Below are 14,526 nucleotides of genomic sequence, written 5' to 3' on the forward strand. Positions count from 1 at the left end.
TACCGTGGGATATTGGACAGAGCACAGTTCATAGTAAATGGAAAGCATATTATTGGTCCATGTCGATCAGACTCACATGATATACTGTGCCGCCCGTAGTGTTTCTTACCAGTACTATTCCCGTTCAAAAGAAACAAAAAGTTAGCTCCAGTGTTTCAGAGCAAAACAGTGATCTTATGGTTACACTCATTTACTGAGTTTTGTACTATTTTTTCGCAAACCGTACTTTTTCAAATCCTGTACCCTGAAAATACCCATTTGTATAATTTTATACTCACTTTTGTATTTTCACTGGGGAAAGGGATTGTTAGTAATGACGTTTAATAGCCCCATTGCTAGCAATATACCCTCTCAGGTCGACCTTCACGCGGTTCCCCCTCGAAACCATCATGGTTAATTCTTGTCGAATTCATCATGGTGGGCCAACTGACCTGCACTCGTTCTCACCTATCATCTTTCACTGGTGCCTCGTCGATGTACACCGATAGCGCGGGCGGGGTTACCATTCCATTTTCATTAAAAAAAAACCTACTAGTCCCATTGCTAGAAATATACCCCGTCAGATCGACCTCCACGCGGTTCCCCCTGGAAACTATCATGGTTAATGCCTGATGAATTCATCATGATGTGCTAACTGGCCTGTTTTCATTCTCATCGATCACCCTTCACTGGTGCTCCGCCAACGTATACCGTTAGCGCAGACGGGGATGCCATTCCATTTCATCCATCAAAAAAAAATAACAGGTTATATTAGAGGTGGTTTAATCTCAAAGACTCTGCATTGTGTGATGGGCAAATATTTCACTTGGAACTTATATTTAATATATTAAATTAATAAGGCCTCCTATTATAAGTCCGTAAACAAACACTGCACTCCGCAGACAGATTATCGTGTCGACAATCGTTATTCTTCGTGACTCTTAGAAAGCCAGATGATAAAAAGTTAAGCCGCTCCGAAGCGAGATTTAATTTATGTATATGGAGCGTTCGCCGAGCGCTCGGGTGACGGATTCGAACAAAGCTTTTTGTCTCAACCAAACGTGTTTTGGAAACGTGGCTTACAGTGAGAAAATATAAGATGAAAAACATTTAAGCGACTACCAATATTTTATATTTGTTTATGTATTAACTTTTTTTATACAACTCAGAATGGCAAACAAGCTGACGGTCCACCTGATGGAAAGTGGTAACCGTCGCCTATAGACATGAGCAGTAGCATGGACATAACAGAGTATACTGTTACGCCCATGATACCCCCCATGCGTTGCCATTCCTGAGGACTCGTGTGTTATTCCTCTGTACCCAGTAAATTCACGCCATATCCCAACCTTCAAACCGAAACACAGCCATGCAAACACAACTGCTTCACGGTTGAAACACGAATGGGACAGAGGTACCCAAGCAATCGACTTTTGTACAAAGTCTCCCTCTGGTCACTTTTTTGTGGCTATGTATGCCAATATGTCGCCAATTCTGAACCAACAGCCACACAGCAAATATAAAAATAAAGTACAATAGAGTATCTACTTCAATCCCATGCGGAGAGAATTTACATTTTTTTTTTTTTTATATTATTTATAATCCCTTCGATGCTCCATACCCTTACGCTTTAACAACAATAACATTACGTATGGTAACCCCCTTAGATTAGGGGGAAAGGGATTGTTAGCAATGGAGTTTGACAGCCCCATTGCTAGCAATATGCCTTATTAGGTCAACCTCCACGTGGTTCCCCTGGAAACCATCGTGAACAATTCTTGTTGAATTCTTCACGATGGGCTAACTGACCTGCTTCATCCTCACCTATCATCCTTCACTGGTGCCCCGCCGGTGTATACCGATAGCGCGGGTGGGGTTACCATACCATTATCATCCATTAAAAAAACCCCTTAGATTATATAGTGTCTCCATACAAATACTTCGAGAAAAGCAGCTCAACTTTTTCTTACAATTTTGCCTTATAAATAGTTATGAGTGATTCCTATATAACTTCTATATTTATTTTGTCTTATAATTTCTGCATCTTACATCTTTACAAATACGTCAAAAGACATTATGTGAGCAAGTAAGAACACTGACAAAAAAGCGAGTCAGCTAATTTGACAATTAGCTGACAAATAGTTGACCCGTTTTTAGGCTTGATGCGTTGTCAATTTATTTATTTATTTATTTAAATAAATTACTTACCACACTTACAGTGTCCCAAAACATTTTAAAAATATATCTATTTTGTCATTAAATATATCAATATCTGGCTGCTGAGCAATCAGCGAATTGAGCAGAGAAATAGCCTGATAAGTGGGAGCAAACTGAGCAGTACAGGTGCGAACCGGCGGTGCCGATAGTAGTCGACAAGCACGCAATCGCATGCAGCGTTGGGTGCGTACAAAGAACAACAGCTGAGGGTTGCAGGATTGTCTATTCCGCTGATTCTGACACTTATCCTTGGCAACCCTCTGGTTAGGGGGAAAGGGATTGTTAGCAATGGAGTTTGACAGCCCCATTGCTAGCAATATGCCCTATTAGGTCGACCTCCACGTGGTTCCCCCTGGAAACCATCGTGTTCAATTCTTGTTGAATTCGTCACGATGGGCTAACTGACCTGCTGCATCCTCACCTATCATCCTTCACTGGTGCCCCGCCAGCGTATCCTAATAGCGCAGGCGGGGTTACCATTCCATTATCACCCATTAAAAAAAATCCCTCTGGTTATGAGGCGTTCCCTCTCGTATCAAAGGCAGAGGAACATCAAAGAAAGAACACAAGTAAGCGTTTTACCACTTTAATACAACTCAACAATGACATATCAACAATGAAACTAACATTTTTAACTTCCTAATGGGAATGTAACCAAAATACGCCCAAGGAGACGAACAGATGTGCATGAAGTAATTTCATCGCTTGTTGTTACTTGAGTGCAATTAAAAAATTTAGGATCAAAGAATATCGTACCCTCTGCTTTAGTCAATAAAATCGATTTTCATATCTCGCACAGATCACGTTTAAATAATTCATTTTTTTATTTACATCAAAACAATTTAAGAGTCAAAAGCCTCAATTATGTATATACAATACTTTTAGCATAATTTCATTACATGTCAATTTCATTTATTTATTGAAAATTGTAAAATTTAATTCCATATTCATAGACAACATAATACTTTGACATTTGACGTAAACGAACGCAATCGTGGTTGTCTATGATATTATAAAGTGTGCGAACTTATTCTAAATTCAAAAACTTGACACATCCTTGTAGCATTTACATTAGAGTTACAATCCTTCTACTTTTTTTTTTTTGTAAATGGAATTATTTACCTCATTACTTCTTCTTACAAGTGTTACATTACCACTATTTTAAGCTAAACTTTTAGTCACGTAGCTACAGTATTAATTTATACAATAAAATAAATGTAGACATGAGTTAGTGACGAATAAATTAAATAAATCACAGTAGAACCTAGTCTTCGCGTCATCCTGATGAGTAAAACAAAAAAATAGTTAAACTACATTTTGTATATCAAAATACGTCATACTACATCTACACAAGCATACCAATATTCCGCGATACACTTGTATCTAATCTCACTGTCAAATTCAATTCAATACCAATGACGGTCTCAGACTAAGAACAAGGTATTACATAGGAGTGATAAAATTGTCAATTCATAGCAGGCTAGTGTATAGAAAATGTTATACGGCCGTATAACCCTACCAAATACAGATCTACTGTCTACATAAAGTGTGTCCAATATATAATCTAGTAATGTAAAATTTGTCATTGACAAATAATTGACATATCAAACATTTTCTACACACTAGTCTGCTATGAATTGAGAAAAATAGCAACTGATGGTGTATCTTTCGTCCTCTTTTTACTAATTATATTTGTATAAGAATAAAGGAGACAACCATATTATTCAAAATTTTAATTTATCATTCCTTCTATGTAATCCTTGTTCTTAGGTCTCATAGTGCACTCTTGAAACGTAACAGTTAGGTATTGGTTTTAAATTAACAAGTTACACTCACATGTATCCGTTAAAATAGCGTCAAGAGTGGTAGATAAATGAATTACAATATTACCCCTCAAAGATTACGCTATATAGAAACCAATATATCGCTAGTGTTCCAATTCTTGAGTGCGAACCGTATTTTTTTTTACTACACAGGGGGCAAACGTGCATGCGGCTCACCTGATGGTAAGTGACTACAGCCGACCATGATCACCCACAGCACAAACGGCTTTGCAGGTGTGCTGCCGCCCTTTTAAAAAGGAATATACTCTTTTCTTGAAGATTATGTTGTCGTATCGGTTCGGAAATACTGCTGCTGGAAGTTGATTCCAAAGAGTGGTTGTGCGTGGGAGAAAGTGCCTTGAAAAACGCACGGTGCAAGACGTTCATAATTGTCATATCGATCGATCGGAATCGATTTAAAGAGATATGGTTACTCTTATGGCCACCTAACTCACTGAATAAACGGCAAACGAATTTATCAATAGACCTTTTTTATACCATAAAGGTGGCAAAGAAGCCTACAGCCCGTCTGATGGTAAACGGTCACTGTAGCCTGTGGACGCCTGCGACACTAGGGGAGTCACGTGCGCGTTGTCGACCCTGAAGAAACCTTAATATACCCTTTTTGAAAAACCCCATACTGTTGTCTCTAGAGAAAACCTCGGCAGGGAGCTCATTCTACAGTCTGAGAGTTCGCGGAAGAAAATTTCTTTAGAACTGCACTGTACGTATCCATTTAGGTTAAGGCGCGTGAGGATGAATTCCCTGTCGATGGCGAGCGATGCGGTGATAAAAGGCGGCTGTCGCCCTCTACACAAGTAACCACCGATTCTATCGATAGAATCGTTATAGCTTGTGAATATATCAAATAGCGACATCTAGTGAATAGTTCTTTGTAATGTGAGCGCTGACCGAAACAATTCTATCGATAATCCTTTCCTTGTCTAGGGAGATGTTATTTAACTCTACCTCATGTATGAAGTAGCGATAACGTATCTATCGATAGAATCGTTAAAGAAAACGCATAATGAACATCAGAGACACAATACTCAAATTTCCTAAATCGGTGTAAGTGACATCGAACCCGGGGCCTAATTTGCGCGAAACATTCGTCTTAACACTGCCGAGGTCGTCGCAACTAATACTGTCCGCACGATATACCAACGGATGACTCGCGGTTCTACTGCCTTGTAAAATGCAATTGAATTATAAATAATAAACGAATTTTTTTTTTTGTAAATACTAAAACTGTACCAAGTGAATGGCACAGCCGAGACTAGACAGAAATAATTTAGTTCTTTAACAAAAAAGCATTTTAAATATAAAGTTCACAAAAATATACTATGTAATATTAAAAAAAAAAAGCAACAGCTCAACTATCCAAGCGGTGTACAAAGTATAACTTTCGTAATGTATTCCTTTACTATTTAAATATCTCGGTATCATATTAAAAAAATAGTAATAAAAAAAAAATATATAATAAGAAGCTAAATAATCACTGACCAGAGTTGCACCAACTTAACATTTGACTAATTTTTTTTAAAACTGACGGAGTAATCACAACACTATTATATTGCCATTTCTGAAACGTATAAGTGTATAATTCGACTACGTACATAATATCATAATGCAATTAATAATATCAAAAAAATATCGCTGCCCGTTAAGAAAGCCAAATACTGTCTGTACATTTAGTTCATTTCAATTTCGGAATTCAAAATTATGAAACAAATGATATTTTACTGATTTAACTGCAGCCTCCCACAATCCATACGATTGGAGGTTGCACATTATTAATGTAATTCATAGCTTTTTAGTTGGAAAATACAAAGTGCCCTCTCCCTTTCCAACTTCGATCACAAAACTCCTTTTTAAATACGACGACACGGCTGACACATCCTTAGAGCTAATTAAATAAATTCTAAGTTTCACATATGAAATAAATTACAACGGAACAAAACAATGTTAAAAAAATACTAGTCACTTACTGTAGTAATGAGTTACCTTCAAAAATCACATTGTCGTTTACACTTCAGCCATACTTCAGTCGTATTTCAAAGAGTAAAATTATGAAATTTGTCAATATATAACTTGTAGCGTGTTGCGGCGTGTTGCAACGTGTTGCGATATGTTGCGGCGTGTCGCGAAGTGCGTCTACTTGTACTCGCTGGTGAACTTGGCGTGGAAATCTTTAAAGATGTTGAGCATCTGCTGCAGCAGCGCCGGCTGCGGCAGGATGGTGGTGCGGAAGTGGTAGGTGCCGGGCCGCTGCCCGAACCCGGAGCCCGGTACTATGCAGATACCTGTGAATCAATAAAGTAATTAAAACTGACGTTCACCTCAGAAAAATACAAAAAAATATGTAAAAAAAAATTCCAACATTGCTAGAAACAAGGCAACAATGGAAAGCTTTTGAAAGTGCATGTTTGTCTGTTTATTACAGGGTCACTAGAGAACGGCTAAATGAATTTCGACGTTATAATTGAGTAGGTTTTCTATGAAACCGGCTATGACTATTTTTTTATACATACATACATATATATAAGATATATAGAATAGGGAAATTTTGTGTAAAATCATCTGCATTAGATCGATTTCATTCTTGTTTGCCTTCAAACAGCTATACTTCAGTCTCCAGTATTTGCCACACTTTACTAGTGAGGTGGTAAACGTAGTTAGGTTTTTGGTGGTGTCTAAGAGGGACGCTGCTGCTCATCCCTCGACTATTAATTTCCCTTACTCGCCTTTTACGACACCCACGGGAAAAGTCTTTATGTTTGAGATATGATTATAAAATTATTGGAAACACCTCAATTTCCAAGAATGACGACACGTCAGTGAGTACAGGAATAACAATTTAGTAAAACTGACAGTGCATTTCACATCATTGGGCGACAGTTACCAGTTTCCACCTGGTGGTCCGTCAGTCTAAGCCAGTATAGAAAATCTTTAGGTGTCGTAAGAGACGATTAAGGAAAGGCGAGGGATGGGCAGCAGCGTCCCTATTAAAACATCTCCGAAGCTTAACTGCAGTTACCCACCTGCCAAGCGTGGTCACTACGGGCAAAACTCTCCCAAGGGGGAGGATTTTGTTCAGCGGTGAACAGTTAAAGGCAGTCAAAGGTATGATGATGATGAAGTATGTATCTTAAAATTGAAAGCCAAACCTCATTTGCATTGAGCAACATATCTACTATCTTGTTACTCAAATTTGGCATTTTCAATCATTTGGCGTCATTTTCATCTTAGTTAATTAACCTTACAGAGCATACCTCTATGCTTTCTCTTGGAGACATGGCCAATATATATAAAAAAGTACCCATAAGTACGTACCCGTTTGTTCGAGCAGTTTGAACGCGTAGAACACGTCGGGCGCCTGGTTCTGTTTCTTGGCCTCCTCCACAGCTCGTGGCGGCAGCTCGAACCGCGGGAACGCATACATAGCGCCCTGATACGAACTCGCTCGGTTAGTTTATTACAGTATGAAGATTATTAAACAATGAACAGGGAGTCTACCATGAAATGAATTCCGAATTTTCGGACTCATCTTCCTGTTTTTATTCATGCCGAAATCGACCCAATGAATGGAACTTAACAATTCCTTTGTCATAAATCCTAATATAAAGGTCTAAAGGAATGATAATTTAACATTTTTATCAATTTTAAACAATATGTACCATGTAATTTCAATATCAAATTTGTGGGCCGGAATTTTGAAAAATATTTCACGGTTAGCCCTCAGTTTTCAATACTCTTCATATTTCAATGTTAGGGCGAAATTATTTGTCAACTTTCAAATAAATAACTATAATTGTGGCAAAACCTGTTATTTCGATTTAAAAACTTAAACTACTGTATTACACAGGGACTACCATGAAATAAAATTCCGAATTTCGAACTCAATTACGTGATTACGTACACACCGAAATCAGCACAGTAAATAGAGATTAATAGTTTGTTCGTCATAAATACTTCCATAAAGATCCAAAGAAATGATATTTCAACATTTTAAATACAGTGAACGCTATACATAGATAAGCAACTCGTTTGAACCAATTTTAATAAAAAAAGATACTTATCGTGTAAAGTTGCTTACAGGGAAAAAAGGAGTATAAAAATACTTACCGTCTGGAAAATATTTTTACTTATTTCTTTTACTAAGTTGAGTAGAATAATTAAAATATAAAGAATGTTGTTTATATAGAGCGTCACTGTATTTTTAAACGGTATGTAATATTTAATTTTAACATCAAATTTGTGTTTCGTTCGGTTCCTAAATTTCGGAAAACATTTCATGGTGGATCCTCTGATTTTGATAAAAATTAAGGCACTGGCTTAAAGTACGTAGCAAACAAGATATGAGGGTGGAGACCTGCACGATGTTGCAGTGGAAGCCCTCCATCTGGTTGAAGGTGTGAGCGATCATCTGCGCGCGCTTGTTGAGCGAGGCGAGCACGCCGTCCCTTTCTTTCTTCCACAGCGCGAACGACGGCTCGCCCTCCCGCGGCGGCCGCGCCTGCATCCAATACCACTTATCATAATAATAAATTATATAACTGTGTCACCTTTTTTATACAACTTAGAATGGCAAACAATCTGACGGCCCACCTGATGGACAGTGGTAACCGTCGCCTATAGACATGAGCAGTACCATGGACATAACAGAGTATACTGTTTCGCCCATGATACCCCCCATGCGTTACCATTCCTGAGGACTCAGGTGTTATTCCTCTGTACCCTGTAAATTCACGCCATATCCCACCCTTGAAACCGAAACACAGCCATGCAAACACAACTGCTTCACGGTAGAAACACGAATGAAATAGAGGTACCCAAGCAATCGACTTGTACAAAGTCTCCCTCTGGTACAACAGAAATCTTCATTATTATGTTGTCATATGTAACATGTATAATTTATATTATTTTTCTTAAAGAGAGATTGTATCTAATTAGTATTAGTTAATGTGTAAATAAATAAATAAATCAAATGAATAATTACTAACTATTCTAAACAGTGTGATTAGAGAGAAGTGTGGACTGAAAGACGATGTAGTGACAAAAATCGAAAAAGGAATGTTGCGTTGGTTTGGTCATTTGGAGAGGATGGATGAAAGAAGAATTACGAAAGAGATTTATCGAGCAAGAATGAATGGAGATGTCGGTAGGGGCCGCCCTAGACGGACGTATGTCGACCAAATAGGCGACGTGCTGAAGAAGGGCCAAATTAAAAGTACCCGTAACCGGCGAGCGTGTATGAAAAGATTGATGCATGTGGAGGAAGCGAAAGAGGTTTGTTTGTATCGAAGTATTTGGTGTTCCATTGTTTCTGCTAATTCTAATAGGAGACAAACGTGACAGATATGTATATACGTAACTATTCAAATGACAAAATAATTTGGATTCGCGCACTGATAGATGGCTCGTGTGTGCCAGTGGATATAAATGTAAATGTTGTAGTAGGCGCGACATACTGACCACGCAGTCGACGGCGGCCTGGCCGAGCGTGGTGGGGCACAGCATGGCGGAGATGGCCTTGTAGAGGTTGGCCTGCACGTCGCGCTGCAGGTGCACCAGCTCCATCCAGCCGCCACGCAGCCCGCATTCGCCCATGTAGCCCTTCGACACCGACATGAACGACGCCAGCTCCACGCCGCTGTACTCGCTGCCCATCTCTGTCAGCACCTGGTAGTATGGAGAAGAAATTTTTTTTATACAAATTAAAATGGCAAACAAGCTGACAGCCCACCTGATGGAAAGTGGTAACCGTCGCCTATAGACATGAGCAGTACCATGGACATAACAGAGTATACTGTTTCGCCCATGATATCCCCCATGCGTTGCCATTCCTGAGGACTCAAATGTTATTCCTCTGTACCCTGTAAATTCACGCCATACCCCACCCTTCAAACCGAAACACAGCCATGCAAACACAACTGCTTCACGGTAGAAACACGAATGGGACAGAGGTACCCAAGCAAACGACTTTTGTACTATGCATGCCAGTATTTATTTTTTTTCTTACCAAGGAGTATATCGTTCTCACTACTTTTTGATCCCTCTTTGTATAATGGACAGAAAAGTGGCGTAACTCGTAATCGAATCTATCGCTATGTGCTGTAAGTAACTACTAGTTAGTAACACGGATAACCAGTTATTTCGTGTTTTGGTTACAATGATTAATTATTGATATTATCAGACAGCACTGTGTGAGTGCGGGTCGTTCACTCGAGCTCGTGTCATGGCCGCGCGGAGACGAAGCCAGTGATAACATACCATGATCCAGTTACACGTGTTTTCTTTTATAGGAAACGCTTATTCATTACTACTAATATTATAAAGAGGAAAGATTTGTATTTCTGTGTGTATGTATGTTTGTAATGAATAAACACAAAAACTACTTTGCCTATTTCAAAAATTCTTTCACCATTAGAAAGCTACATTCACCCTGAGTAATATAGGCTATATTTATTGCTAGAAAAGAATAAGGATCCTTACTAAAACTTTAGTAACGTAACTCAAGGTGTAAAAAATGCTATAAAATATCTTTGGTCGCGTACGCTGCGGAAACTGTTGGTGATAGAACAAAAGTATGTTCTACAATATTGAAGAAAATATCGATAACTACAAAGAACTTCGCGATACTATATGTCCAACTATTATCGTTATGTCACAATAACCACTTTTTAAAATGTTGTAAACATGTACCACCCGTGCGAAGCCGGGCGATCCGCTAGTTCATTATAAGAATAAAAATAGTTTTTGTTCAATTATAATTAATTACTAGCCGTCTCCCGCGGCGTTTCTCGCTTCTATATAGTTCCCGTACATCATTCCCATGGAGACCCTTCATGAATCCGGTATTATATTTGTATTATTAACTAAAATATTTTTCTACAAACAATGTATATGGTAAAACAACGTTTGTCGAACAAAGCTTGTGCCCTTGATACTAGAGGGCGCCACCGTAACGGGGCGTAGTGGCGGCGTGTGTACATGTTATACCTTCATTTATAAACATACCTTCTTGAAGGAGAAGAACTTGCTGCCCTTGGCGTACACGTTGTCCTGGTACACCTCGTCCGCGAACACGAACAGGTTGTGTTTCTTAGCAAACTTTATGATGGACTCGATGTTGTCGCGCGTCAGCACCTGCCACGTAACCGAATTATATTTATAAATATGCTCACTATCATGGTACTACACAATTTTTACTTCATTGTAGGCAGTACGAACTGATGCAAAGTCTTGGCCAATTAATTAAGGACACATAAATTAAGTAACTATATTTTTTTATACCACTGAGGTGGCAAACAAGCATACGGCCCACCTGATGGTAAGCGGTTACCGTAGCCTATGAACGCCTGCAATACCAGAGGTATTACGCGCGCGTTGCCGACACTGAAGAATCCTCTTTACCCCCCTTTTGAAGAACCCCATGCTGTAGTCTCTTGGGAAAACCTCGGCAGTGAGCTCATTCCATAACCTGAGTGTTCGTGGGAGAAAGCATCTCTGAAACCGCGTTGTACGCGACCATTTAGGCTGTAAGGTATGAGGGTGAACTCCCTGTCGATGGCGAGCCGTACAATGATAGAAAGTGGCCGTAGGCATCATATTGAATAATTCCTCTGAGCACAATCCGTTGTGTATTGTAAATAATATTTTTATTACAACACAGGGGGCAAACGAGCATGCGGCTCACCTGATGGTAAGTGACTACCGCCGCCCATGATCACCCACAACACCAGCGGCAATGCAGGTGCGCTGCCGGCCTTTGAAACGGACTTAACTATAATTAATTTTATATGTATAATAAAATCATAAAAGTATGTTATTAATATTTTGTAGCATGCCTTTTAGCAGCAATGACGGCCTGACACCGCCTAGGCATTGAAGCAATCAATTTATTGCAGGTTCCGATCGATATCTGCTCCCATGCCTGTTTAAATGCCGTGTAAAGTTGATGCGCATAACTTGTACGTTTCTTTGCCACTATTTTCTTCACACGGGACCACAAGTTTTCGATCGGCTTAATGTCGGGACTGTATGGTGGCTAATTTAAAACTGTAACTGATCGGCGAGAAGACTCAAGAATAGCATTGTTGGCTAAAAAAGACCCTTTCAAAGGATCAGAAACTATTCGCTGGGAAGTAATTGGTGCAGAGGGGGCTAATAGAGTGTCCGCAAGAACGGTTCGAAGGCGATTATGCGAGGCAGGTTTGTTTGGAAGAATTTCTCGTAAGGTCCCACTTCTGAAGAAGGAAAGTATTTGCCCATATACATACATACACACATATATATATATATATATATATATATATATATATATATATATATATATATATATATATATATATATATATATATATATATATATATATATATATATATATATATATATATATATATATATATATATATATATATATATATATATATATATGTATGTATGTATGTATGTATGTATATATGTCAAATGCGGTTAGTCAAAGTTCATATATTTTTTTATTTATACGTTTCGTGCGGGTATTTTTTGTGTGTATGTGTGTAAATAGAACTTGTTTGATTTAATTTTATTACTGTTATCTTTATTGTTGTTTTTGTACTATTATAAACAAAGTTTTATATTTATTTGAAGGTTTAATATTTTTATCTTTATGTTTTTTCTTACATTAGATATAAACATGAACAAGTAGTTTAACGCATAAATGTTTTAATTATAGATTATTTCTTTTTAATAAAATCAATTTATGATTAATTACAACTAGAAAAAAGGCATAAATAGATACTGATTTAGAACAGTTCGTTAGATACACCAGTTTTCCGCTGTATCGATGCGATGAGATAGAACAATGTAAACATTAATCACAGACGATGTCACGGTCATTGGTTTAGAATTCTAGATGACTGCTTACCGTCACTGATCTGTGCATTTTTTTATACATTTTCTGATGCGTAGCTAACGACATGGTATTTAAGACTTGATTTTTTTATTTGTAATGGATAAACTCAATTTAAATTTATCAATTACTCTTATTTATTCAGGGGCGAAACAGTATACTCTGTTATGTCCATGGTACTGCTCATGTCTATAGGCGACGGTTACCACTTTCCATCAGGTGGGCCGTCAGCTTGTTTGCCATTCTAAGTTGTATAAAAAAAGAAAAAATTACTAAATTTTTAAAATTCTTTTCTCAATAGAATGCTATATTAGTAGCGAGAAAGATGGGTTGTACTTTATTTTAAAACAAAACCTTGGGAAGCGGAGGTGAATAGTTTTAAAAACATTAATCTCTCTCTCTCTCTAAAAAAGAGAGGATACAGCCTTGTACGATTACATTGGCCATTTGGTTTGATATACATTTTGATCTGAAGTTTTTACTCCCTGTACTCGTTGAATTATGCTGTTCCTTAGTCGCTTTTAACATTCTGGGAATTAAATGATTATATACATACTTACATACATATCTGTCACGCCTGTCTCCCATCAGGGAAGGCAGAAACAATGGAACGCCAAATGCTTCGATTCAAACAAACTTTTTTCGCTTCTTCCACATTCATCAATCTTTTCATACACGCTCCCTGGTTACAGGTACTTTTAATTTGGCCCTTAAAAGATTATTTCTATTTGTAATCCAATATAAAATCATAGTGAACCACCTGGATCTTTATTCTTACCTATTATCCCTTACTAGTACCCCCGTAGCGCATACCAATAGCCCAGACAAGGTCACCTATTCAATTTCATCCTTTTAAAAAAAAATACAGCAAATTCTGTGTGCTAACCTGTCCAGTGGGGTTGCCAGGGTTGATCACGACAATCGCGCGCACTTTGCACTTCTTCTCAGCTTCAGCCAGCGAGCGTTCAAGCTCTGATACATCCAGGGCCCAGTTGTTGTCCTCGTCCAGGTAGTAGCCCACCTGCTCCAAGCCGTACTCCGCCAGGGAGGCCGAGTACAACGGGTACTGGGGGATGGGAATCATGACTCCTGCAAAACATAACAATTTGATATTATACCAACTATCACAGTATTTTTCTATGCATCTTGGAATGGGAAACAGGTAAACGGCACTCCTTGTGGAAAATGGCAACTGTTTCATACAAACATGTACAGCACCATAATGCACTTTGATACCTATGGTGCTTTTCATGCGACACACTTCTCGAGGACTATGGTGTTGCCTCCGAAATCTGTAATTTCACTGATATATCATAATCATTGTGTCAGCCATAATCCGTCCACTACTGGACATAGCTACTGCCATGTACTACCAGTTCACAATAGAAACACAGGTAAAACAGAGATATACAAATAGGCAACTTTTATACAAAGTTTCCCTTCTGGTGAAATATATACTTTTTATCCGGTTGGCTCCAAGAATATACAGATCACCTTCGTCATGTCCAGGTAAAGTACTAATGTTATGATTGTCTCCATCATGATTGTCAACATCATTCATGGGTTGCTATGGAGACAATCATCGTCATGATCGTCTCCATAGCAACCCA

At 38.3% G+C, this 14,526-nt stretch overlaps 1 protein-coding gene across 1 annotated transcript in view; it reads right to left on the reverse strand.

Annotated features, from left to right (window-relative positions):
• Window positions 1-2,766: 2,766 nt before the first annotated feature.
• The window catches only part of LOC113521182 (alanine aminotransferase 1), a 33,756-nt gene continuing 21,996 nt past the window's right edge, over window positions 2,767-14,526 (reverse strand). Inside the window, exons 5-10 of the mRNA XM_026906635.3 lie at window positions 13,803-14,005; window positions 11,040-11,168; window positions 9,495-9,701; window positions 8,392-8,535; window positions 7,353-7,467; window positions 2,767-6,322 (exon numbers count right to left, since the gene is read on the reverse strand). Of these exons, the coding sequence (XP_026762436.2) occupies window positions 6,174-6,322; window positions 7,353-7,467; window positions 8,392-8,535; window positions 9,495-9,701; window positions 11,040-11,168; window positions 13,803-14,005 (947 nt within the window). The 3' untranslated portion in view covers window positions 2,767-6,173. The remainder of the gene's footprint in view (window positions 6,323-7,352; window positions 7,468-8,391; window positions 8,536-9,494; window positions 9,702-11,039; window positions 11,169-13,802; window positions 14,006-14,526) is intronic.

The sequence above is a fragment of the Galleria mellonella genome, unplaced genomic scaffold (assembly GCF_026898425.1).
Source record: "Galleria mellonella isolate WM207_F2 unplaced genomic scaffold, CSIRO_AGI_GalMel_v1 utg99, whole genome shotgun sequence".
NCBI lineage: Eukaryota > Metazoa > Arthropoda > Insecta > Lepidoptera > Pyralidae > Galleria > Galleria mellonella.